Raw genomic sequence first — 27,001 nt, 5'->3', positions numbered from 1 at the left:
ACTATGTGCACGCAGTCCTTATGGAGGCCAGAAGAGGGCGTCAGATCCCCTGGAACTAGAGTTAGAGACAGCTGTGATTTGCCATGTGTGTGCTGGGAATTGAACCCAGGTTGTCTGGAAGAACAGCCAGTGCTCTTAACCTTTGAGCCATCTCTCCAGCCCTGAACTCAACTTTTTAAATCAGTTTATATTATTTCATCTAGTGGACATGACATAGTTCAGGCATTGGTTTGTTAGGGTTGGGATTGGAGGCTCTTTCAGTGCTGTGACAGTGGTAAGCAAGGCTGTGTGGATGTCCTGGAAAATCCTGTTCTGTGGCACCACATTCAACCTCACCTTTCAAGTGCTGTCATTCACACTTGTCCTGGTCCCCATGCCCCTTTATCTCCAGTTAAATGGAGGCAAGAGATGGACCCTATGAGGTGGTGGCTAGGGGAGCAGAGACAGAGCACAGCCAGCAGGCTCTAATCTGCTCCATAGACACCATTTCCCCAAAGGGCCATTCTGAGGCCTCTGGAAAGGCCCAGAATGAATGTGGCATATTTACTATTCTATTCTAAAGCTCATACTGTACCTCAGGTGTGGTGCTAGGAACCTGAAACAGCTTTTCTGTGACCATCAAAGTAGCCTGCACGGGCATCATCTTTATGGCACAGGTAAGGAAACAGAAACATAAGGCAGAAGACTTCTCTGAGGTCTTGGTATGATTTGCTGGTCCAGTCCTGCAGATTACCTCTTCTTCTGTGTGCAGACCGTCATCCGAGGCCGAGGGGCTGCCACTGTGCGTTACTGCATGACAGTCGGTGGCACCGTGGTCCTGGTGGTTGGGACACTCTGCTTTGCATGGTGGAGTGAAGGGGATGCAGCGGTCCAGCCTGGCTCACTGGCCCCGACGGTGGAACAGCCGTTGCCCGAGATGCCCCTGACTTGGCTCAAGTCTGTCAGCTTCCTCTGCTGTGGCACGGGTGGCCTGCTCCTGTTCTTTGGCCTGCTTTGGTCCATCCAGGAAAGCACAAAAGGGTCAAGCCAGGGGGACCTGTACCGACTGTCCAGAGACCTGTACCATCTCACTGTGGAGTCCTCTGTGAAGGAAAGCTGCAGGTCAGTGGTGAGGGTGGGGACCTTGGGTGATCTACCAGAGCCACACTACCCAGTATTTGCTCAGCAAATTCTCATGAGATTCCTATGGAGACGAGGAGAAATCTGAGAAGTCTTACAGGAGGAAGCAGCGGCCAGGAGTCAAGAACCCAGCATAGGAAGGGTCCCTGAGACACAAGAGGGCACTGGCCAGGGCCAGGCACTGCACTGTGTGCCTTTTCCATATTCCTGGTGATGCAGCCAGGATGTCTCCGTTTGTGGAGGAGGAAACCGGGCACAGAGACCATAACTAACTTGCCCAAGGATATCCAGCTATGTGTCCGAATTGGGCCCCAACCCCCAGCCACTTTGCTGGGAACCAGTGCTCTCCATAGCTCCCTGCCTCAGGAGACACAGGAGACAATGAGGGAGCTGATGTGAGGGTGCAGCTCAGGCCAGTGCCCAGCACACAGTAGGTGGGTTGGAAGTGGCAACTTTTCCTCACCTACAAAGGTGGGTGGAGGTGGGGTGAGGTGGGGGGTTGGGTGGCTGTATGTGGTGGTGGTGGGGTTGGGTGAAAGCGGAAGCCAACAGTTATATCAAAACAGTTTCCAACCTGTTTTTGTTTTGTTCTGTTCCCCCCAGCCAGCCCCCGCCCGCCACTGTTGATGTGCCTAGCCTTTGGGACATTTTTTTCCTTTCTTACTCCCCCCCCCTTGTTTATTTCTCTTGAGACAGAGTTTCTCTGTGTAGCCTTGGCTGTCCTGGACTTGCTTTGTAGACCAGGTTGGCCTTGAACTCAAAGAGATCCACCTGCCTCTGCCTCCCAAGTGCCGGGGTTACAGGCGTGTGCCACCACACCCAGCTTCCTTCTCTTTTTTAAAAAAGACAAAGTCTTTGTAAACCAATCTGGCCTGAAATGTGTGATCATGCCGTCCAAAGGGCTGGGATTCCAGGCATGCGTCACCACCCCCAGCTTTTCAGCACGTCTTTTTGGATCTTGGAATCTGATCCCCATCGGTGCACTGTGGTCTATGCATGTTGTATGCACACATTTGTGTCTTATGTCTGGGGACCAGATTTGCCCTGTAAGGAAGCTAGGTCATGCATGTTCTCAGTGGGTGCTTGTTTATTCAACAAAGCGTCCTGTGGGTCTGAATCCTGCCCTGTGTGTGCTTGTACCTCTAGGCCACTGGAATCCACTGTGGCTGTTTGTGGACAAGTAAGGCCTTTTCTGATAGGTGCAGCTCACAGTGGTGAGAGCCTGCAGTCTGAAAGGATTGTGGTGTGGCCCTCCCCAACACTGCTCTATAAGCACTGGTGTCATCTCAGTAGGGGCTAACCCATGCTCCTGTGAACCGACTGGAGATCTTCCTACCTGGATGCCTTTCTTTCCTCTGTAGGTAGACAGTGTCTTCTGGAGTGTCTTGCTATCAGCCCTGGACTCCATGAGGCCAGATATAACATTCAACAGATAGTGCTTAGGCCAATAGCCAGTCCCCAAGAGGGACATGGTGGGACACACCTGTAATCCAGCACTTAGAAGGGCTGAGGTAAAACAATTGAGTTCCAGGCCAGCAGAGTTGGACCTTGGTTTTAAGGACCATCAGAGGAAAGGGCACCTTATCCAATCAAACTTTGCTCTTCTCAGATGAGACACTTGTCTCAGAGAGAGTGATCTACCTGCTCATAAAAATGAGTTGGACTCTGACAGCCAGGCCAGTGTTGTCCTGCCCAGCCTGGTCTGAGCGCAGAGGTGTTGCTGTTGTCTGTACACACAGCAGTGTTGCCTCAACAGGGCCACAGCTGTGGGGTAGGTAGGCTACTCAGCCAGTTAGGCAGGGTACCCGCCCCACCCAGCCAGGAAGCAGGAAGGGAGCCCTTCCAGCTCTGAGACCCAAGTTTCAGATTCAGAAACTGGCCGGGTGTGGTGGCACACACTTTTAATCCCAGCACTCGGGAGCCAGAAGCAGGTGGATGGCTGTGAGTTCGAGGCCAGCCTGGTATACAAAGCGAGTCCAGGTCAGCCAAGGCTACACAGAGAAACTCTATCTCAAAAAACCAAAAAACAAAACAAAACAAAATAAAACAAAACAAAACAAAACCCAAAAAACTAAAAAACAAAAAACAAAAAAACAAACCAACCAACCCCGCCCCCGCAAAAACAAAACAAAACAAAACAACCCAAAAAACAAACAGAACAAAACAAACAGATTCAAAAACTGGCGTGGCTGGGTATGGAGGAAGCCATCTGCCTATCTGATCTGTCCTGTCCCCATGGGAGGCACCTCACAGCCTAGGTTGCCTGGTTGTGGCTGGAAACGGGCTTGTCATCTGTCGGCTTGGGCATTCCATGTCACGCCTTCGTGCCTGCAACTAAGCACCTACCATGCGGTGGGTCCAAGACAAGACCCCACTTTAGTAGCTCACCTGGCAACTGTCAGGCCCGAAGGAGCCCCTGGTGTCCTTCCGTGAGCCCCAGCAGACAGCGCCAGGCCTGCTCTGAAGGCCAACTTTCTATCGCTGCCCTTTCTGTTAGATGCTGAGTGTCTGCAAATGTCCCTGGATTTTCCAAGTCACGCCTGATGCCTTATCTGTCAGTTGAGGCAGGAAGAAAGGCGGGGTCTTCTGTATCAGGTCCTCACTGCCATGACAAAATGGCTGAAAAACAGAAATTCCGGAAAGGGTTTACTCAGGCTCACAGTTTGGAGGGGAAGGGAGGGTGACAGGCGCCTGAGACAGCTGGTCATGCTGTGGCTGTATTCAGGCAGCAGAGAGATGAGAGCCACTGCTCAGTTCACTTGGGTCTTTCCATTCAGGCCAGGGGGTGAGACCCTCACAGTTGGGGTCTTCCCGCCTTAACTAACTTAGTTTAGACACTTTCCCGAACTTGGAGGTTTGTCCCCTAGGTAATTCTAGATCTTGCTAAGTTGGCATTGAAGATCAACCATCACTCCTCTCTCTCCCCTGGGCTCCTGTGAGATCACTGTGGCGAATGTGTAAGGCACAGACCTGCACCCTTAGCTTCCTCCTCTGCAGTTCTTCATCGCAGACTTGGCTACTCAGAGGGGCAGATGTGGGGATTAGGCGGGTTTTACAAAAGAGTGTGTAAACCAGGTGGTGGTGGTGCTTGCCTTTAATCCCTGCTCTTGGGAGGCAGAGGCAGGTGGGTCGCTGTGAGTTCGAGGCCAGCCTGGTCTACAAAGTGAGTCTGGGACAGGCAAGGCTACACAGAGAAACCCTGTCTCGGAAAAACCAAAACAAGCCAAAATAAAGGAGGGTGTGGTTGGCTTGGGGGAGGTGTGCAGTCTAAGGTAAGCATGAGCTCTGCCTTTACAGAAGAGGGCTGTACGCTAAGCTCAAGTGGTCTTCACTCACCCCTCTGTGAGGTGGGTGGGGCTTATCCCTGCCCTACTAGGTTTGCTCTCTCAACAGAAAGCCAACAGGGCCAGCATGGAGCCTGTCTTGGTCTCTGTACGTGACTACTCTCCACAACCACAGAGCTCTGTGTCCAGAATGTACCAGGAGTCTCTTGCACACTAGGACAGGGCCTTGCCAAGACCCACGTTCTCTGCAGTCTGGTATTCCGGACTATGACCTTGGACAGTTCAGTTGGATGATCCAGCAGGCTACTGAGGTGACAGGAGCTACCTAAAGGGAAGCTGCACACCTGCTCTCTCAGCAAGCTTCCTGCTATGGGCTGAGCTCCTGCGGTACCTGAGCCTAGGCCTGCTGGGTACCACCTGCTGGGATGGCCCCAAGCAGACCCAGAACCAGCTCAGATAGTCTAAGGAGAACAGGGCATGGCTGGGAGGTGATGAGAGAAGAGGCCCTGGGAGACCTGTTATCCTCATTCCCCTCAGGGCTGTTCATCCTTTTTCTGCATCTATGATGTAGGGCAGGAGCATTGCCCTTCCTTGCAAAGCCTGCTGGGAGCTCAGAGGAAGATGAGCAGTGATTGGTTCTCAGCAGCAGCATGGGTCCACCCATGCTTAGCTCAAACCCAGAGCCTGGAAGGCTTGCTCTGTGACCAGGAGGGTGAGCCTGCCTCCTGGTGGCCTCTGTGAGGGTGGCAGCCAGCTCAGGTGCCTGGGACAGGGAAAGGGCACTAACCCTGTGGAGAGGGCACATGCCGGTCATGTGGGACAGCTGTCCTTGGAACGTGGTTTGCAAAGCCTGATTTGGGGTGAGGGCACTCTGAGGACCCACTCTTCGCCTCACACCCCTTTAGGTAGCTCGGTTGCTTAGCTGTGAAGGGTGGGCTAGTGAGGCAGGGATGGACAGCAGTGTGGAGCAAAAGATGGACTCAGTAAGTAGTGACCTCTCTCCCGGGAGGCATACAAGGAGAAGAAGCAACGCCCTGTAAACTGACCGCGTCGTGACTCAAGCATCCAGATGGGCAGGTAAACTGAGGCCTCCCTCACATTCTGCCTTCAACATCACAACTGTAACTTTATAGATGGTATTTCAGTCAGCCGGGAATCTTATGTTCATGGACCATCAGTCTGTCCCCAACAAACACCCCCCCCCCCGCAAGCATCTGCTCTCAGTGTTTAGACACTCAAGTCAACCTCTGCCCTAAGCGACAACCACAGAGGGTCTGTTCAGTGACAGCCAAGAGCAGTGTGGAAGCTGGGTAAAGAACAAGAAGTGGGGACGGAAAATGTCCCATGGAAGTGTGTCAAAGCGGGGAGTGGTGGCAGCGAAGGGTATGGGAAGGGAGGCATTAGTACAAGGAGAAAGGAGAGCTGATGTTGGCAGGCCGCTTCTGCAAGCTTCCTAAGGGGCCACGTGCTCACGGCCATGCAGAGAGAGGTTTGAGCTGGTCCTGCTAACAGCCTCTTTCCTGTTCCCATAGGCCTCCCAAGGAGGCTGCCGTCCCTACTTACGAGGAGGCTCTGCACTGCCCGCTGGCTGAGGGTCCCCTGCCATCCCCCGTGCAGCCTGAAGAAGAAGAAGACCTTCAGTGCCAAGCCCCAGGGGATGCCCTGCTGGGGTCACCATCCCTCTCAGCCCCACCCAGCTACGAGAGTACCATGCTCGCTCAGGGGGCTCCTCCTGGTCCAGCCCAAGTTGGGCTCAGGTTGCAGGGGAGTTACAAGTCTCCAGCAGGTCGTGGACCCTAATCCGAGAGAGCTTCGCTCAGGGCCTCCTCCAGTGCTGGGTTCACAGCAGGCATCCAACCAGCGCTCTGCTGCTGGGTGCCGGGTTATACGTCGACTGCCGTGGAAGAGACTGCCACCACATTGGTTGGCTTCTCATAAGCCCCGCTCTATAACGTCTCATCATACTGTGCGTGGCTGGTTCCTATGGTTCCTTCTTCCCATGGAGTATTGGGGAGGCCATTATCAGGGGCTCAACTGGAACAGGACCTACAAGCTGGTGTGCTGGGATCAGCAGATGACAACTAGGAGATTGTGCTTGGTGAAAACATGGCCAGAGTCGAACTTAGATGTGGTCCACACTTACACATCCGGTTTGTGGCCAGGAGGACACAGACCCTAATCTCAGCCTCCCAAGCCACCCTGTGCCACTGTGACAACATCTTCTTTTCTTTGCCTCAGTTTCCTCATTTGTAAGGTGGAATGGGCACTTTATAGCCTCACCAGTCCCTGCCTCAGCGAGCTGAGTGGGAGGACCCATGGGGTGACAGCAGTGAGTATTGAGCAGCATACAGAGCTCAGGGCACAGCCCTAGGTTAGAGGCCCTCAACCCTGCTGCAAGTCTCAGAGGTGATGGAGGTGAATTTCCTTTACTAGGTGCCCACTCAACATCCTGTGACAGGACCTCACTTCTGTCCCTGCCTCTCCAGACGTGGCACTAGGAGCAACTTTCTCTCCAGCTGCATCCTGTCCACGATGTCTCTGTCCACTCCACCAGGCCTCCAGCTGGTCCAGTTCTGTATTTCCCAGCTGCTAATTCCTAGCTCACCCTTGCCCCAACTCTCACCCCCATCAACTTGAGCTACAGATCACAAGCTGGCAAATAAAAACGCATTTTAAATCAGGCTGTATTGCTCACGCTTAAATGTTAGGGACACAGCACCGGAGTGAGGGAGGCATATATAGTCTTACATCATGCCCACTCGCCATCCCCCACCCCCCAGGCAAGTCTCATTCTCACTCAGGGGGACCAAGTGATCTCTCCCATAGCAGCAGGAGCTCAAAGGCGGGCTAAGGTGGCAGGCCCAAGGGCCGGCTGGTGCTAGGTCAGGTCTCTGCCCTTGTCACCTCCTCACCTGTGGCACCCCTTATTATTACAGGTGGGGGTGTCCCCAGGTGGGGAACCAGCCTGTGCAAGCTTCTCAGAGCACAGTTGGGATGCAGGCTCCCCATCTATGCTGGACCACTGTGGCCGGCTGTATTGTCACTCGGCCTGTTTCCTGCCACTGAGAACCTCTCAGTGCCAACTCCAGTGAAGCCTGGCCCCCAGCTCACTCTGAAAGGCAAAAGTCCTTGCACAGTCTGGGCTGAGGAAGGCCTGTTCTGCTTAGTAATCTTATCCTTCAGGCTCCCACCTCTTACTCCCTGCCCCTTGCTCTTTGCTTCCAGCCAAACCCTGAGCCCAGGCACACCCTATCCTGTCCTCCCTTTAGAGGTTCTGGCTCCTCCCCTCTGCCCTCCTGTTATACCCCCTCTTCCCAGAGGCTACCCTAGGCCACAAAGGAGTCTGGAGAAGCTGCATCTCCCCACTCCAGCGGTGACTTAGGCTGGGCCTAGAGCAGATCCTCAGCAATTCTTAAGGGTTTTCCCACGTGAGATGTTTACCACAGGGCATATCGTTAGTGAGTGGCTGGTGTGAACAGGTTCTATCTCGGCAGCAGCTGAAGGCAGGCAGGGAGGGAGGGAGGGAGGGAGGGCTAGCCGGCCACAAAAGGGCTTTTCTGCCTCCCTCCATATCTATTCATCTGCCTCAGGAAGGGACAGTGACTTGCTCAAGGTCATCAGCCTGAACATGAGCCAAAGCTATGGCAACCTCACCAAGGCAGGGTGCTGTCTCCTGCTGCTGAGCTGTAGGGCGTGGCTGAGGAACCCAAGGCAGCCTGCATGGGCCCAGGCTGTACCGCCATTGCCCTTCTGAGCTTGATTGGAGGCAACACACGTACACACGAACTCACCTTCATTGGCCCCCTGGCACCCAGAGGTCAGGGACCTTAGTGACTCTCCATACCTTCTCCAGGATCCCTGCAAGTGTGTGTCTCTTGGTGACCCCTGACCACCCCTGCCCCTGTCCACCTTTAATCTGGCTTTCAAGAAGCAAAGTGTGATCCCCACCTCACCCCCAACCCCCTGGCCCGCTGCTGAGACTTCAGAGATTTCTTTCTGCTGGCTTCCGCAAAATGTCACCCCAGACATTTCCTGCCCTTACATCCATGGCCTCCCTCGGCTCCAGTCCTTACATGCCAGCTCTCCCTCCCTCTCAAATGCCATCCAGCGTCTTCCCTGTTCCAGACCCAGGGAACACAGAAGTGAACAAAACACAGTCACCCCCACCGGCCACTGTAGTTTGGGTTCTAGTTGGAGAGACAGACAAGAGACAAAATAGATAATTTGAATAGTGTGATAGATGGTGGTTAATGCCGTGGAGTACAAGAAATTAGGGAAGTCAAGGGTTCCTGCAACCTAGGGAATGCTGGGAAGATCCTACTAAAGTGAGCATGAGATTGAAGGTCGAGCAAGGGGACAGCCATCCAGATATCCGGAGGAAGTTCGTTCCAGGCAGAAGGAACAGCAGATGCAAAGGCCCCAAGGTGTCTTCACATTCCAGGACTAGTGTGGAGCCAGAGTGACCTTAGGTGAGTGATGACCCAGAAGGGTGATAAACAGACAGTACATGGACTTGTGAGTCACCTCAAGGCTTTCACTCTGAGAAGACAGGTTGCCATCCCAGAGACCTGAGCAGAGTAGTGACACGAGCTATGTCTGTTTGGGCTAGAAAGAGACTTTAGTGGTCAAGGGTGGAAGCAGAGACCAGTGACAGGGAGAGGACGGGAGAGGGCCAGGAGTGGTTGGATTGTCAATGGAAGGCAGAGGTAACAGGATCTGGCGAGAGAAGAGGCGGTGGCAGTGGTCTGAGAAGGATCTGGAAGACAGCTGACACTGGCAGTGTGTTCCACGGGCTGGCTGTCTCATGCAGATTAATCTTCATCACGCCTTCTGGATGCCACTGAGCATCCCATCCCTGAAGCTGTATTTGTCAGCCCTCACAGTACCCTGTATGGTAGGAGCCTAAGCAGAGACAGGTTTCCGGAACCCGGCTAGCATCTGAGCTCTGTTACTGACAGGCTGTGGCTCCTCAGGTTGAGTCTTGCCTTTACAGTCTTAGAGTTTTGCCTGTGCCCGCCGTGTCCTTTCTAGCCTTGGGTATCTTGTTGGGCAACTTACTCTTAGGAACCTCAGTTCCTTCAGGCATGGTCAACGTTTTGAGTTGAGCAACACAATGCTGTCATTCACAAAGTTCATGCAGAGAATGAGACAATTGAGTTTTGGTTTTGTTTCAAAGCACGCAGTGGGGGGTGGGGTGGGCGGGGAATCTCGTGTTTCAAGTAAATTTACAATTTCGTGTTAGGCTGCATCTGTAGTTATTGGCCACAAGTTGGACATGCCTTCGAGAAGACGGCATTTAATACGCCCTCTCCTGGAAGACCACTGACTCCTGGACCGCCCTTGAAGCGCCTCCCTTTGGTGCTAGGAAGAAAGTCAAAGCCAGAGTGGACTCAGGCTTGTGAAAGCAGGAACTGCCTCTAGCAAAATCTTACTCCCATTTCATTCCTTTTTGGCCTTTTTAAATTAACATTTTCATAAATTCTTTGAGAACTTCACACTCTGCACCCTGATCACACACACACAACCTCTCCCACATCCACCACTCTACCACTTCCTCCCCATCCACTCAACGCGAAGGCCATCTCCCGGTTTCCTTTCCTCATAGAGTCCAGTCCCCAGCCTAACCTCTGGGAGTTAGGCAGTGGGGCCTACCCTAAGTGTGCTTCATCCACCAAAGAGAGCAGACTCAGACTCACTGTCCTCCCAGCAGCCACTGGATGCCAGCAGGCAGCTCCTTAGCCAGTGGCCAAACGCACACTCGCTCTCCCCACTCCATGTAGGGACCCTGCCTGGCGAGAGACAGTGCAGACCCTATGAGTGCTACCCCAACTGCCACCAGCTCATGTGTGCAACTGCCCAGCAGAAAACCTTGGACCCCACTCCACGTCATCTATGACCTTCGGCTCCCACAGTCCCCTTGCCCATCTCTGTACAAATGTCCTTGAGCCCCACGGGAGGGATGGGACAAACACAAGCACTTAGGGCCAAGCACTCCACACACTCCCCCTCAGCACACTGACTGGTCCAGGGTCCACCACAAAGAGAATCTGCATCATGGATGTGAGAGACACATCCATCTACTGGTACAGCACTGCCACTAGCCACTGGCCACTGGCACCTTGGCACTGCCTCTACCCAGGAGAACAACAGCACTGGACATTTAATTCTTTTACAAAATATTTGTATTGATCCTTTGGGGGATTTTCCACGGTGTACTTTGAATATATTCACCCTCCCTTCCCCAACTCCTCCCATAAGCACCATTTCCACTTTTTCATCCCTTCCTACCTAACTTTGACATTTCTTTTTCTTTTTTCCTTCTCCTTCTCTCCCTCTCTTTCCTATGGAGTCTAGTTTATGTTACCCCAGCTAGTTCTGGGAGAGGAGCCCACCCTGTGGCCATTTAATTTGTTTGCTTGTTTGTTTTTGTTTTGTTTTTCGAGACAGGGTTTCTCTGTGTAACCTTGCCTGTCCTGGACTCACTTTGTAGACCAGGCTGGCCTCGAACTCACAGTGATCTGCCTGCCTCTGCCTCCCGAGTGACACATTTAGCCAGCACTGAGTTATCTCAGACTTTTTTACTCCTTGTTGCTATCATTGCTTTGGGAGACGGTTCTTTGAGAAAAGGAGGGAGGGAAGGAGAGAGAGAGAGAGAGAGAGAGAGAGAGAGAGAGAGAGAGAGAGAGAGAGAGAGAGAGAGAGAGAGAGAGAGAGACTGGGTTGTGGCGAAGAAAGAAAAGATCAGCAGCAGGGAGGAGAATGTCCAGACCTCTTCAGAATGGCCAAAGGCGAGATCTGTACACCTGGGCTCTGGAGCATTTTGGACAATCTTGACAGATCTGTCACTCCTCAGGCTTGGTTTTCTTATTTGGGAAGTAGGTGTGACAACTCCTCCACGAGTTCCTGGGGCTAAGTATACACAGAGGCAGCACCCACAGGATGCGACAGTGCCATGCTGACACACTACAAAGCCACCAGGGGGCCCAAGAAGCCTTTGTGGATGTGGCAGAGATTTGGTCCCCTTTGTATGCTACAGCCCTGGTTCCCTGGAGCATATCTAGGACTGTCAGGGCCTCTGTCCTTGTTTTAGGATGAGTACAAGCTAGGTTGCTCCTTACTCATGGCCTCTCTTGTCTCCAAGTCTCTTTATATGATTCTTAATATCTCTCTAGAGGCCCCTGGCCAGTCACAATTTCAAATGGCTTTCCCTCCGCTATTTCACTTTCTGTACCAGACTGGGAGGTGGATTAACTGCTACTTGCAACCCACAGGTGACAAAACTCAAATTCATTGCCTTAAGTTCACCCTAGGGATCAGACTGGAGGTGACCAGAAGCTTGGCATCTGGGCAGTTTTCTCAGGGCGCCTGTTCTCAGCTCCTGGGACACCCTACAAACTGTGAAGTGCAGCTGAACAGAGATGAGGAACAGCAATGGTGGGTGACAGAGAGGGCAGAAGGCTCACTGGGAAGGGACCCCATGGGCAGGTGTGCTAGGTGAGGTGCATGGGTGAGCACAGTGTGGGCACAGGGGACATGCACATCCCTTAAAGGAAAGTCCCTGGATCCAGGGATGCAGGGAGCTCATTGAGAGCCCTTGCTGTTGCATAGGTCACTCGCAAGAACTCCTGCTGCCACGCTCTGGATGCCTGTGGTGGCTCTGGGTCTCTGCAGTGGCAGTAACGGAAGAAAATCAGAATTTCCCCACCAGCCATTTTAGAACTAGATGCCCTCTCCTAGGCTGTTATTTTTAGGGCAAAGATGGATTTTGAGGTTGGGGACCAGGAACGGGTAAAGTAGATGTCAGCCAGCCAGCCAGCCAGCCATATCTGCAGGGGCTCCGGTTACTCCAGCCCCCATGACAAGCAGGGCTAGGCGGTACATGGAGTACGAAAGGGGTGTGTCAGCTAAGGCCTGGAGCCAGCTCTCCTTCTGGCTGCTATCTCTCCCCCCTTCCCACCCCCTTTATAGATGAGTAAAGTGAGAGCAGGGCCGTGCACCACACAGCTGGAGAACCGCACAGCTGGAGAGAAATCCAAGACCACTATGGCTTTATTGCAGGAGCCTGGCCCTGTTTTCCCCTATGCTGTGGTTGACTAGGTCATGCTAGTGTGACACATAGTCTCTGGGCTCTATTCCAGCAGCTCTGTCACTCACTATCTGTGACTTTGGCAGATTACTTGTCTATACCTGCATCCTCCTTTGTGAAATGGCAGTGTGACACCCGTCTCCTTAACTGAACTGTACGGAGATGTATCTAAGAGGATGGCCATTTGGTTGGCACGGACATCTGTGTTGAGCCCAGATGATCAAGTGTCCTTGAGGAGGTGTCTTTAGGTGTCTAAACTGTCAGACTGTGGGTTCTGGAAGCCTCCGTGGCCCCACCCCTGCCTGCCAGAGCTGGGAGGTGCAAAGCCTGTCTGGGCTCACTTCCACAGTAGGCAAATGAGGTGATGTCAAAACCACGGTTGGCCCAGCCCTTGTGACCTCCCCCAGCCCTCCCCAGATTCACCAGCTCCAAACATCTGGGCCCAGAGGGAAGGAGAGTGGCAGGAGGGAAGGTAGATGGCTGGGCACCGGGGCCCACTGAAGTGTGTCACCTGCCCTGCAGAACAGCTGGGCCCAGGGCTGGGACCTGGACCTGTGGCTACCGTTCCTTGCTTTGTGCATTTTGCCTTGGTTCTCAGTCACCCAGCGTATGCTGTCTGTCCCTGAGAGCCTGCTCAGCCTTTGAGTAGGATTGTGGACAGTTCTCTGCCGGGGCGCTGGTCAGCCACCATGGCGGATGAGAAGACCTTCCGAATTGGCTTCATCGTGCTGGGTCTTTTCCTGCTATCCCTTGGCACGTTCCTAATGAGCCACGATCGACCCCAGGTCTACGGCACCTTCTACGCCATGGGCAGCATCATGGTGATCGGGGGCGTCATCTGGAGCATGTGCCAATGCTACCCTAAGGTAGGGGGGCAGGGAAGGGGCTCAGGAGGACAGGTGGCTCTCACAGTCTCTGGCACCAGCTCCTGGCCTCCAACTGCTGTGTTCTTTCCATAGGGACCCCCATATTCTCTCTGCTCTGCTCGGGGGAGTGCTTTTGTTTTTCCACCCATCTCTCACTGTGGCTGTTCGGCAGGCCCCTGCCATCCAGCCACCTTGGGGACACAGTGTGACCTACCCTCGGTCCCTGTGTTTGATGACAAGTTGGCCAGCATTTACTTACTACCTGCCAAGCCTGAATCCACAGCTCACCCCAACCCTGTTCCCAAGTGCCCTGTGTTTTCTGCAGTTCCCTCATCTTGCAGACCCTGAAAGCAAAAGGCGCAGGCCTCAGGGTGGGGTTTGCTCTAAAGAGCAGCAGTGAACCCTGGATGCTCCATCCCGGGCACTCACTCCACCCCGGGTGCTCTGTCCCATGTCTCCAGCTTCTGAGAGCTCTGATGGGCTGCGTCTTTTTGAGGCACAGTACTTTCATCTGCAAAATGGCTCCCTGATCTTGGCTTTGCAGAGCCCTGTGGTAACCCAGGTATGACGTGTGGAAGAGGGGGGAAAAGGCATATTTGCAACTGTAGTGTTGTGTTGTAGTGTTGTGTCAGCTGCTGCTGCTGCTGTTGCTCTTCTTGATCCTTACACAGTCCTGAAGAGTGACCATATCAGGTGTTGTAAGCCTTCAGTGCCCAGAGAGGTAGAGTGAGTGTCACAATGTCACACAGCTAGTTAGAGACAGACTCAGAGATATAGGGAGAGCAGAAGGGGTTGAACTTGTGTTCTGTCTCTAAGTGCCTGGGTGACTGAGCCACTTTGTTGTCCAAGCCTCAGTTTCCTCAACTGTACAATGTGAGTCAGGAGGATGGCATGGGAAAGGGGGGACAGACACCTAGGGTGTCACTGAGCCTTGATACTAACAGCCCTATCCTCCCAGCCTCCTCTACCCCTCCCCACTTTGAGGTGTCCCATACCTAGACAGAGTTCTAAGAATTGGGGCTAGGTCCTAGCCTCTCCCAGCCCTGCCCACTCCATGGCCAGCTCAGGGCTGTCTCTTATATCTGGAGCTTGGGCAGTTCAAACTGGTTTGGAGGCATTTACAAAGCAGTTTACAGTCAACTCTCCGCTGTGTGCTCAATGTCCTGAGCAGAGGTCACTGGGAGAAGTGGGCCTTGAGGCCAGAGCCACCACGTCACCACCTGGTGGTGGGGGGTGTTGAAAAGGCAGCATCCTTTCTAAGGGGCATCCGGTGGAAGGACTGAATAAATGCAGGATAGCTGGGGGTGGGTGGGTGGGTGGAATAGGGCTCAATATTAATGAGTAACTGTTGAAGGCTCACGTGCTCTTGGGTGGGGAGATGGTATGGCTGGGGAAAACCCTCACCTCCTAGTGTCCCTCAGACCCCAATTCAAGTCCATGTGTCCTGTGCCAAGTCTGTGACCTTGGTAGAGCCCCCTGTCCCATGCCCTGCATGGCCAAGTGCAAGGAAGCAAAGGGTGATGTGGGGACGGGAGGGGTCCTGGCATCATGCCTGTATGAAGCAGGCCGTGTTCTTCAGATGGTGTTGCTAGCACTGGAAGGTCAGGGGTGGGCGGGGAGAGCTGTCACAGGTGGAACAGGAGGGAGAAAGTGCTCCCACTCTTCCCCATAGCCACTCTGTTAGGTTTTGAATATAAACCTGGTTAGATCTGGTACTCACCTGGGCCTCAGGCATGGGTTAAGATGGAGAACTGAGCCAGGATAAATCTAGTGCACAGGCAGGGTGGGGGTGGGGATGGGGGGTGGGGGGTGGGGCGTGGGGGCTGTTAATGACAATGTTGAGCCTGAAAGTTGAGGTGGAGCAGGAGAGTGAGGGAAAAGGTGTGGCGAGCTGAGCCTTAGCTGCACATCCTCTGCTCCTTACTTTTGTTTGCTGGGCTGGAGCTCGAAACCAGGACCTGGTGGTTGAAGGACCTGTCGTCTTTGTGGGTTTCCCTCTCCATGCTTCCTCCCTCTAGGAACTGGCCAGTGTTCAGCCTGAACTCAAATCCAGTGGGTATTTGCTGCTAAAAGTTTCTCTAGAACGCCCGTGGTTGCAGATAAAGGTTAAAATCTTTAGCCTGAAGTTCTGGAGCTTTCCAGGTCTGATCCCCCGACCCATCATCAATTCTGCACGCCCTTTCTCTTTCTCTAGAAAAAGAATCTGTGCTCTAAATGCTGCTTCCTCTCTGTCTTCCCCATCCTTCTCATGCCAGTGATGGTGGTCACGATTGAAGTGGTGGTGATGGCAGTGACCATGGTGACAGTGACGATGAGATGATGATAATGGCAGTGGTGACAGAGGTAATGGTTGTGACAGCGATTGGTGGTGATGGTGACGATTGTGATGGCAATAGTGATGATGACAGTAATGGAGATGATGACGACAGCGATGGTGATGATGACAGTAATGATGATGATGACGACATAGCAATGGTGATGATGACAGTAATGGTGATGATGACGACATAGCAATGGTGATGATGACGGTAATGGTGATGATGACGACATAGCAATGGTGATGATGACAGTAATGATGATGATGACGACATAGCAATGGTGATGATGACAGTAATGGTGATGATGACGACAGTGATGGTGATGATGACAGTAATGATGATGATGATGACATAGCAATGGTGATGATGACAGTAATGGTGATGATGACGACATAGCAATGGTGATGATGACGGTAATGGTGATGATGACGACATAGCAATGGTGATGATGACAGTAATGATGATGATGACGACATAGCAATGGTGATGATGACAGTAATGGTGATGATGACGACAGTGATGGTGATGATGACAGTAATGATGATGATGACGACATAGCAATGGTGATGATGACAGTAATGGTGATGATGACGACATAGCAATGGTGATGATGGCAGTAATGATGATGATGACGACATAGTGATGGTGATGATGGTGATGACGCAAGTGGGAATGGTGGGGGGGTGGCATGAGGATAGTGATGGTGATGACGGCAGTGATGATGATGGTGATAGCGATGGTGATGATAGTAATGGTTGCGGCAGCAATTGATGGTGATGATGATGATAGCAACGGTGATGATGGTAGCGATGAAGATGGGAACGGTGGCGGCAGTGGTGATGATGGTGATGGTATCTGGGCCATGAGATAGTGAAGGAAAAGAGGGAAATCCTAAAAAAATGTATGGAACCAGCTGACCAGAGAGCATCCTCAGTACAGATGTAAGATTCTTAGACACTGGGAGGGTGTTTCCTCAGGAGTATAAGCGCTCCCCTACCCATCATCCCCTTCTTCCCATATCATGAAGCCTTGCTGCTGCGGATAATGCCTCCCTCACTGAACTCTGTGGGGAGAGACAAAGATTGCTGTTTATGAATCTGGAGCAGTTCATCAAGGCCTCCTTGGATGTTGCGTGGAAAATGTCCAGACTTGCGTGAGCCCAGTGGCTTGGTCTTCAGTGGGGGCCAGTTTGAAATTTACTGAGAAGCTGTGAGTCCAGGCAGGCAGCATGTTGGGAGAGTCCTGTGTATTGTCTCAGGGAGTCCTCACAGCTCCTCTGAGGCACAAAGCATTAAAAGCCCCATAAGATATATAAGCACAGGATGCACTTCTTTAACTGTGGGTGAGCATGCAGTCTGAGGCATCAGGTACATCTGCACTGTGGTCAATCCATTTCCAGAACTCTTTCCAAAATGAGAAATAGAAGCTCTACACCCACCATCCAATAGTGTCCCATCACCACTCTCGTTAGTCTTGGGGACCCACCAGCCTACTTTCTGCCTTTCCGGCTTCCGCAACTTGGTACACAAGGAAGTGGAATCTTACAGTGTTTGTCTCCGCCCCACCCTAATCTGGAACATTTCAGTCAGCGCCATGTCTTCAGTGTTCATCTTTGCTGTGATGTGCATCAGAGCTTCCTTCCAAAGGCTGCCTGGCATGCTATTGTATTTGTCCTGAGTGTTTTGTTTTCTGTCACCCATCTGGTTGTGGCCACAGTGCTTCTCTGAGCACAGAGGGGCTGGGGTCTCTTGGAGGCTTCTCTCATAATCCACAAGAGTCCAAAGAGTCTCTGGAAGGATGGATGGCTCCCGGGATCCACAGCAAGGGCCTGGTAATGAAGAGATACCCGTCTCCAGGACCCCAAAGGCAGGCAGGGTTCTTTCTGCCTCACAGGGCTCCTTCCTCCTTGCCTTACTTTCCTACCCCAGTGGCCACCTCTGAAGCTAGGCTGCTTGATCTAGAAAGTTCGGGGATGGAACTTTGTGAGCATACCCACAGCCATCTGTGCCTCTGCCTCCCCACCACAGCTGTGCCCTGTGAAGGGCAGGTCAGTTACTGGCTTTCCACTCACACACCATTTGCAGAGACCTCTTGGAAATGATGGGCCTCCTGTGGGGGCATCTTTGTTACTCACTGCTGCCCCCCAGTGCCCAGAACAATTCCTGCAACACAGGAGGTTCTCTGGGGATAGTCTAGTGAAGAGAGGACATGGAGCAGACAGGAGCCTGGATATCTGTCTACCCACTGGGGTTGAACAACGAACAGGAGCTCTGACATCAAGTAGAGGCCCCTCCAGATCTTCCTGCTCCCCTACAATGTGCATACAAGGTTTCAGAAGCTCTGGGACCAGCTGCCAAGATGTGTGGGGGATAGCTAGCTCCAGTCCCGGTCAACTGCAGAGGTGATATCCTCTCTCCTTCCAGATCACCTTTGTGCCTGCAGACTCTGACTTGTCCCCAAAGGCCCTGAGCCTGCTGGAGAGCGGGCTTTCAGAGGTAAAGAGGTAAGTGCGGGGAGGAGGGGGGGAGGGGGCAGGGGAGGGGGGATGGGCCCTCAGCCCAGCCTCCTGTCAAACATGGGGAGGAGGGGAGCAAAGGAAGAGGTGAGAGCGGGGAGGACCAGGATGGCTGGCTCTGGTGTCCGTGTCCCTGTCTGGTCCCATCCAGCGTCCTCTTTGCCTCCCGTCTTCTGAGGACACACTCTTAGAAACCACAGATAGTTTCACATTCTCCGTTTTATGCATTAACGTCGTCATTGCTGTTTTATAGATGTAGAAACCGAGAAGCACAAAGCCCAGATCTTGCGGGAAGTCAGTGAGGGAGACAGGGGTGAATCCTGGCCTAACTTGGCCATAGCCTGTTTCCCCCCTGGAGGTGTCAAACCCTGCTTTTGCCTTGGGGCCCAGCTGAGAACCCTTTGGCTTGGGCTAATCCCTTGACCTGTGACTCTTAAGCTTCAAAGGCCAGGCTATCAGTCCTGGAACTATGGGAGCTCAGGGCCACTCTGCTTTGTTTGGGGCAGTTTTGTATTGCTGGCATTTTCCACTCTTGACACACAGGGAGAAGTGTCCCAGTGAGAAACAGTGGACACACCCTGGTGGGTGGGACCACCCCAAACTCTATCTCAGGGCCCATAACCTAGCTCAGGCTAGCCGGGTCTCCATCCTTTATCTTGTCACCTCCCAGTCATGTGACCTTGGACAAGGGCCCAGACTCTGAAGTACAGTGGCAGGGAATAGATCACTGTGGCCCCGATCCACCCAAGCAGGGTCTGTGTCACTCCATGTATGAGCCAGTTTCAGTTGCTGTGCCTCAGTTTCCTCACAGCACCCCTGGAGTTGCAGGGAGTGTTGAGGCTATCACTTCCCAGCCTTGAAGGTAAGGGGTCTACATTACTGTGTCTTGTTCTGCTCAACACAGAGCTGTGAACACAGAATGGTGGTTGGTCTGACGCCTTGAGGGGTCTGCAGCAAGCCTGCATGCCGAGTCATCTCCGTCTTGCCATCACACGCTGTGGATACCTGTGGGGACATTACGTGATGTTGACTTGGGGTCAGGCCAGTGGTCCGCCATTTAATTTACTCGTTTAGTTGGGCCTCGGCCTTGTCATCTGTGGCGTGGGTACAGTGACGCCTCTGAAATGTCTCTTGTGAAATCTGTGGGCCCCTGTGACAGAGATGGGTCCTTGGTGAGGAAACTCACGTCCTCTCCCGTTGTTTTTTGGATGCAGCCCTCAACTTCCCTATGTCAGGCTGTGGGAAGAAGCTGCCTATGACCAGAGCCTTCCAGACTTCACTCACATCCAAATGAAGGTCATGGGCTACAGTGAGGACCCCAGGCCCCTGCTGGCTCCTGATCTGAAAACAGGAACCAGCAGTGGCGGAGAAGGAGAGCCTCGTACTGCTCCGACCTGGATGGAGGCTGCGGTGGTCGTCCACAGAGGCTTGGATGACAACGAGGGAGAAAGATCCCGTACTCACAGCAGGTGAGTGGGTGGCCTAGGAGTGGGAGTGCTGCTCAGTTCTAGGGTGAAGGGCAGGAAGTGTGCTGAAAGAGTGGCAGGGACACTTGGGGGTGAGGAGCAGGCAGCGGAGGGTCACAGACAAGTGATGCTGGGCTGGGGCTCCGGTGGACCTCCCTGCTAATCTTGGCTCCTTGGCTGTCTAAGCGTGGCAGGTTTTGGACTTTCCTGAGCAGCTTCTTTGATGGGTAGGGCCATTTCCACGACATAGGAACACTGCTTTAAGTGGCCAGCACATAATTCTTCTGTTTCCAAATGTTTGTGAGCAGCAGGAGGATTTCAATCACGGCTGGGCTGTTGACCTGATTGGTGGCTAGGGCAAGTTTGTCCCTGCCACGGCCCAGTTCCTGTTTATTTTCGAGTCCAATCTCTGTTGGCCCCACGCAGCCACGTGTTCCATCATTGCTAGACAGCACCTCCTTCTCAGGCCTTGACGGCTCTCCAGTCTCCTGGAGTTCCCTGTCCAATGGGGGAGGCAAAAAGAAGGAGGTGGCACCGGAGCCTGCAGTGTGAAATGGACCACGAGGGGCCACAGAATCCTGAATGCCTGCAGTTGTGAATGTGCTACTTGGCTTTTCTTTCTTTCTTTTTTAATTATAGCCCTGTTCCTTGAGCACACACTCTGTGCCAGGCACTTGTGTGAAGTGCTCTGAACATTTCACCTGCTATAGATCTCAGAAACAGCCACACGAGAGAGGGTTCACATTGCCCCCCCCCCAACTCCCAATTTCCAAGAAAGGAAAAGGAGCCTCAGAGATATGAGCTTACTGCAGTTAGTGGCTGAGAACTGGACCCAGAGAACGTGACTCAGGGCCTACCCTTCACCCATGGTCTTTGCCTCTGCAGCCCTCCAGTGTGTTCCCAAGGCTCTGCACCCTTGGCCTCATTCCAAGATGACCTGGACATGGGCTCCAGTGAAGGCAGCAGCCCTCACCCATCCCCACCCGACAGGGATGAGGCACACCCGGAGGTGCCCTGGGCCAGCAAGGGTCCATTGGATCGCTTCAGTGACTTTGCTCTGATTGATGACCCCCCCGCATCAGAGGACATGGTCCTGGAGAGGCAGATGCGGGGGGCAGCTCTGCCCAGCAAGCAGCGGCGGTCCCTGAGGATGAAGGAGAAGGAGACTGTCCACACAGGTGCAGAGGAACCGGAGCAGGAGGAGGAAGACCTGTATTATGGGCTGCCAGACAGCCCTGGCGACCCCCTCCCTGACAAAGAGTTAGGCTTCGAGCCTGATGCCCAGGGCTGAGATAAAACTGTATCCTGGGTCTAGCCCGACAGCACTGCTCTCTTCATGTGACCCCACAAAGTCTCAGTTTTCCCACCTCCCAGACGAGCTTCTACGGAGGGTCAAGTGAGGCAGTGAGCTGAAGCATCTTGGGAACTGAAAAGAACCACACATGGGGTGGTGGGGAGCAGCAGTCACCCTTCCAGTGAGGCACACGCTTCTGGTTGTAGCTTGCTCTGCTAACCTGCAGGTAGAGTGGGGCTTTCTGAGGTGCTGTGTTACAGCCAGACCCTCAGAAGTCCTTTCTTTCTCCCAATGCTGGCCTCTGATTGGGCCGTTTTGTGGTGCTCCCCAGGCCCCTGCCCAACTCCTTCATGGAGGCCGTTCAAGGTCCCATGTCCACTGAGGTTTTTGTCCTCTGGTGGGTAGTTTGACTCACCCCACTCAGAGCTCACGCGGTCCCCTGTCTCAGTCTCCCCGGTGGTTTCCTGCTCTGAGTTCTGTGACCCTCTATAGCTGACCTCTGCTGACCTGACATGACCTCTGGACAGATCTCTGGTCTCTCCTGTTCCTGCAATTGCCCCTAGCCCACGCCCTTGCTCGAGTTGTCTTCTTCCATGGCCCTACGTGCCGAGTGAATTCACACTCATTGCTATACCTCTGCCTGAGTGACGACTTTGTTTCTGCCAGCTTCCCTGGTGTCCCGACTCCCAAAAGAGAATGTTCTCTCTGCGGCTTGTGCATCGGTTTCTGTGGCCTGCTGCCTGCCACTGCCCTGGGACAACATCTCAGTCTCATTCACCATAGTTGCTAGGGGACCCTGTGCATGTGCAGATCTCGGAAGATCTGGGAACCTTTGCAGATGATGTCCCTCTCCCCGATTTTGACAAGTATGGACTCAGTCTCAGGCACTTGCTTTTCAAAATGGCTTCTAGACAGGTGACAGCAGCGGTTCACAGAACACACCTGTCCTGGCTTAGAGTAGACAAAAATCCAGCTGCTGGATTAATTCCCCTTGATGCCCTTGGCATGTACTGAGCATCTGCTATACTCCAGGAACTCAGCTGGGAAAAGAGACACTGGTCCTTGACCACCTCCCCCCACCACCAAAGAACTCACAATCTTGTGAGCTTGCTGTGCTGTAAGTGGGGGACGGAACACAGAACAGAAACTGGATTAGCAGAGTCCCCCACCCCCACCCCCATCTGCCAATCTTGCTCTCAGCCCAGGACAGAGGGAGCCATGGGGAGGAGGGTGCTGCTGCATCGTCCAGTCAGGTCCACACACGTAGAGCTGCTGGGACAGGGTCAGGGGTCCCGGCCAAGGGAGGGAATTAGTGCTAGTGTGGAGTGAGTGAGAAGGACACACCACTACCCTCTGCCCTTCTGGGGCATTTCTACCTCTTCAGTGAAGATGCCATCACCAGGCACCTCCTCTTTGCTGGTGCATCACAGACCAGGTGTCTCCTGCTCATGCCCCAGCCCATGTTGGCCCAGGGAGGGACGCCTGTGACCCCACATCAGACGTCAAGCAGAGCCAGCGCCAAGGGCCAAAATAAAAAACCATTTTCAACATTGAAAGGTCACCTTTATTTGGCTGCAAATTCTTTAAGGTGAAACTTCCCATTCCCCTCCGGGTAGAATAAAATGAGACTTCATGCCTGGCTGGCACCGAGGGGCCCCTCTAAGAAGGGAACAGCTGACACACACAGCAGTGTGGCCATGTGGGACGGCTATGGCCGCCATGCCCAGAATCACACAGCAGAGGCCTCAGATAGATACCAAGAGCTTCTAGCTGCCAGCCATGGGGAAAAGGAAAGTTAGCTCCCTCCGTCCTGTAGCTGGAGGGGCCCTCAGGTGGCTCCCCCACCTGTGTGGCACACCTCACAGGGGTGCAGTGAGAGGACCATGTTCCTGAGCTGCCTGGGATGAGCCCGCTTACATTAATGTTTCTGCTGAGGAGTGTGGTCACCCATTCAAAGGCAGCTGATGGCATGGGTGGGGAGCAAGCTGGGGCACCAAGTTCGATATGAAAGGATGCCCTTGGGGGATCGGGGCATCTGTCAGGCAGCTGACAAGGGAGCAAGTTTTACTTCAGATCAGGCAGTGGCAAGAAGCAGGCCGATTTCTATGACCCTTCTCTGGGGGTGGGAGTGGGGAGCAGGAAGCCTTATCAAAGCTATACAATGGTGAGAGGACAGCAGTGGTGAGAGGTGGTTGGGGGAGGGCAGGTGGCAGTGTGGCATCTGCTCACTTGCCTGTGCATAGTCTAGACTGCTTTTGCTGTTCCCTCTTGGCCCTTCCTGCTCCGTGTCCACCTCCAGAGCCCATAAGTGACTGGCAGGTATCAGTGGAGGAGAGGGCACTGTGGATTTTGATGGTGAGGAAGGGTTGTGAACTTGGGTAGCAAGGGCCGTGGTGCACTTCCTCCCTCTCTAGCCTTCCCTGGCTCTCTGGATGTTCGCTGCAGGTGCTGTTTCAGATTTACCATTCCACTGCCTCCCTGAGTCAGTGTTGGGGTATACCCGCACATCTGGATGTCCCTCTAGACAGCTGATGGGATGGGGTGTGGCGAGGCAAGGTGCTCATGGTGGCCTAGAGTGGCCAGAAGGATTTTGGGGACCCTGGTGGGTGTCACACCCTGGATTCTAGTGTTTGCATGCCAGGGCAGAAAGCCCAGGCATTTGCTCTCCATGCCTGACTGTGGGAGTTTCCACCTTAGGGGGAAAGTCCATGTGGAGGGATGGCAAGGGCAGACAGTTGTCCTGGAGGCCCTGAGCACTGGCCTGCTAAGAGCTTGTGACCTGACCACCCTTCAGTCCTCCCTGTGTGTCTGTCCCTTCTCTCCACATGAAGGTGGAAGGAGACAAGATTGCACTTCCATTCCCTGTCCTTCCTCACACTCAAAGCCTGTATCTCAGCTGGTCCTCAAAAGAGCCCTGGGAGGAGGCAGTCTGTTGACCACACATGGCAAATGTCCTAAATCTCAGACTCTGAAGTACAAACAGACCTGTGTTCACACCCATCCGCTGCCAGTTCTTTGCTGTGCACACTTGAAGAAGGTGCTGTCTGTCTCTGATCCTCTGTGGCGGTAATCCCTGTTGTTGGCACTGTGGGTAAGATGGAGAAATGGGTACAGTATCCAGGGGCACAACACAGGTATTCAAGTGGTGTCAGGTGCCCGCTCCCCTTCTCTGCATCTGTGTCTTCATTAGCAAAGTGGCATCAGCTCCGTCTCACAAGGCAACAGGAAAGGACTCAGCAGGGAGAGCGTGCAAAAACTCCCACAAGGCTGAAGCTTGGTTATGTGTGACAGAGGCATGCCAGCGGCAAGTGGCATGGAGCTAAGCATTTCATCCCCTGAGGGAGAAGGGAGCACAGTGCTGGGGAGGTTGCTGTAGCCTCCCAGGAGCCAGAAATAGGGAGTGGGAGGGCAGGAGGTCTGTGCCTTACAGATAACACGCTGCACTGTGGCCCTGCTCTATAGCGACACTGGGAGTCCATGTGTCCTTCCCAGGCCTCCTACCAGTATTGAGGGATTGAGTTGGAAGGGCTGAGCTGGGACCCCAGTGCAAGTCCTTTGAGTGGCCGCTGGAGCCATCTGGTCCACACAATCGTAAGATTTAATAAGACATCTGCCCTGCTTGGCTACCTGATTTCCTCTCCCTCTCACAGGCTGCAGGGCTGTGCTGTCCCCATTTGACAGGAAACTGAGGCTCAAAGACGTTGAATCGTTTGTCCACTTTTCCAGAGGAAAGCTAAGCAGAGTTAAGGAAATAAAGCTGTAAGACCTTCAGGTCCCGGAAGTCTTTACAATATGTCTGTGATTATTCCTTTTGCAAATACCAAACTGATGATGACTTTATCTCAAAAGAGTTATCATAACTCCTAACTTAATTTCTTGAGAGATGATTTAGATGGAGATAACTCTTCCAGGATGAGGAAAACTCTCTCTCTCTCTCTCTCTCTCTCTCTCTCTCTCTCTCTCTCTCTCTCTCTCTGTCTCTCTCTCTCTCTCTCTCTCTCTCTCTCTCTCTCTCTGTCTCTCTGTCTCTCTCTCTCTCTCTCTGTCTCTCTCTCTCTCTCTCTTCTCCTCTCTCTCTCTCTCTTCTGTCTCTTGTCTGTCTGTCTCTCTCTCTGTCTGTCGTCGTCTCTCTCCTCTCTCTCGGTCTCTCTCTCTCTCTCTCTCTCTCTCTCTCTCTCTCTCTCTCTCTCTCTCTCTCTCTCTCTCACACACACACACACACACACCCCTGATATCCCAGAGGGTTCCTGGGTCTGACTACTCAGGAAACTCATCATGATAAATGTATGCCTCCAGAGTACTTGATATTACTAGGTAAACTTATGTTTTGGCAATTGGATAAACTCTCTTTCTCCATTTCTGCTGATCTTCTCATATTCCTCTTCTTTAAATATTGTACACAGTAAATGTAAAAATTTGACAGGAAAAAGAAAAAAAGACCTTCAAGTCCTGGAGGTGCCTGTAGCCCCAGGCGCACCAGCCAGTCAGGCCACATGGAACATGGAATATACACCCCCTCCTCCAACCCACTAACTGCTGAGATGGGGGAGACACACCCTTGCCCCCACACATTCCCTGATGCCCTATTGCATTCCGTTAAAGGTCGGATTGCTTAGCCTGGCTCCACAGCACTTCATCATCTGGCCTCTACTGCCCTTTGCAGCCGAGTCACCCGCTATGTCATGCATGCCTAGCACGGCAGACCTACCTTCGTGCCATCCTAGGCTTCGGCACACCTGCTCCTGGGTACTCTTCTCTTCCAGCCCTCAAGGCTTGGCTCTGAACCAGAGCCTCCCACCAGAGCAGAACCCATCTTCTTCCCTCTCTGTCCTCGGGCTCCTTTCAGCAGTGCATGGCTCTGTTTTCTGCCCCTCATCCCTAGGATAGTTGGGTGATTGCCAATTTCGGCTCCTAAGGTGGGAAGTCTTTGGGGGCCTTTCTACACTTTTTGCTTAGGAAATTAAGCAGCAACGGCAGTTACGTGGGACAGAGCAGAGCTGCAGGGAGCCAGGTGCCCACTCTGCAGGCTCTGGGTACAGGTGCAGTGATTCCCAGCCGGGGGCAGAGGGCCAGCTATAGAGTATCAGCCCTGAATATGGGGCTGGGCTTCCGTCCGGCCAGCTCTGTCTATGGCTGAGACATTTCATCTTTCTGGACTTAACTGTCCTCATCTATAAAGCAGAGGCAGAAACACAGACATCAGAGGCACACCGTGGTGATTAGTTACGGCGTTGCACGTGGCGTGGTGGCATGGGCATGGTGCCAACGAGCCCTCCATTGACCATGCCCACCACTGTTCTCGTCATCTGCAGAAACGAGCAGACTGTGCACAGAACCTCCATGCCAGGAGTCAATGTGTAGGCGCAGGGCTGGCACTCAGACTCTGCCACCAGATTTCCAAACTCAGGGGATGGACCTGGTGAGGTAGAGCCACCACCCTCCCCATCTTCTCTTTGAATGAGCAAGATGGAGACTTTGGAGGAATGAACGGATGCCTCCATGATTTGCTTTGTTTTGTTTAATCAGATTATTAAGGGCCCCAAGCTGGAACCGAGACAGAAAAAAAGGGAAGAGACGGGACCTTAGAGAAGGCACGATAGATGCTAACTCCAGGAAGGGTGTCCCCCAAACTGGAGGAACCTGGCATACTTGAAATGGTGGGAGTCAAGGTCAGCGAGAGAGGCTGCAGTGGTCTTGGACTCCTTAAATTCCAACACAGAGACAGATTTGGTTTTAACAGCTAGGGAGACCCGATCACACTCATGAGCAGGGGACTAGCATGAGGAAGGAATGCTGAGGGTCCATATTGTTGTTGTTGGTTTTTATTTTGTTTTTTTGGTGTTTTGAGACAGGGTTTCTTTGTGTAACAGCTCGGGCTGTCCTAGACTCACTTTGTAGACCAGGCTGGCCTTGAAATCACAGTGATCCACCTACCTCTGCCTCCTGAGTGCTGAGATTAAAGGCGTGCACCACCACACAAGGCTGAGAGTCCATATTGTTAACAGGCATCAAAGGGACCCAAGATACACTGGTGGCCTAAGGATGCCTGTGAC

The 27,001-nt window shown here is 53.1% G+C and overlaps 2 protein-coding genes across 2 annotated transcripts; both read left to right on the top strand.

Moving 5' to 3' along the window:
* The first annotated feature begins 636 nt into the window (after positions 1-636).
* Positions 637-6,279, top strand: Tmem61 (transmembrane protein 61). The gene is made up of 2 exons (XM_051171969.1): positions 637-1,101; positions 5,936-6,279. The coding sequence occupies exons 1-2, from the start codon at positions 704-706 to the stop codon at positions 6,201-6,203; spliced, it is 666 nt and encodes a 221-aa protein (XP_051027926.1). The 5' UTR covers positions 637-703; the 3' UTR covers positions 6,204-6,279.
* A 6,804-nt stretch (positions 6,280-13,083) lies between these two features.
* On the top strand, positions 13,084-21,601 carry Bsnd (barttin CLCNK type accessory subunit beta). Its single transcript, XM_051171834.1, has 4 exons — positions 13,084-13,355; positions 18,097-18,176; positions 19,403-19,657; positions 20,540-21,601. Exons 1-4 carry the CDS (start codon positions 13,179-13,181, stop codon positions 20,943-20,945), a joined length of 918 nt encoding a protein of 305 aa, XP_051027791.1. The 5' UTR covers positions 13,084-13,178; the 3' UTR covers positions 20,946-21,601.
* Positions 21,602-27,001: the final 5,400 nt, after the last annotated feature.

This window comes from Acomys russatus, chromosome 29, assembly GCF_903995435.1.
Source record: "Acomys russatus chromosome 29, mAcoRus1.1, whole genome shotgun sequence".
Taxonomy (NCBI): Eukaryota; Metazoa; Chordata; class Mammalia; order Rodentia; family Muridae; genus Acomys; species Acomys russatus.
The sequence above is the reverse complement of the archived record's forward strand: the minus strand, read 5'-3'. Positions and strand labels throughout refer to the sequence as shown.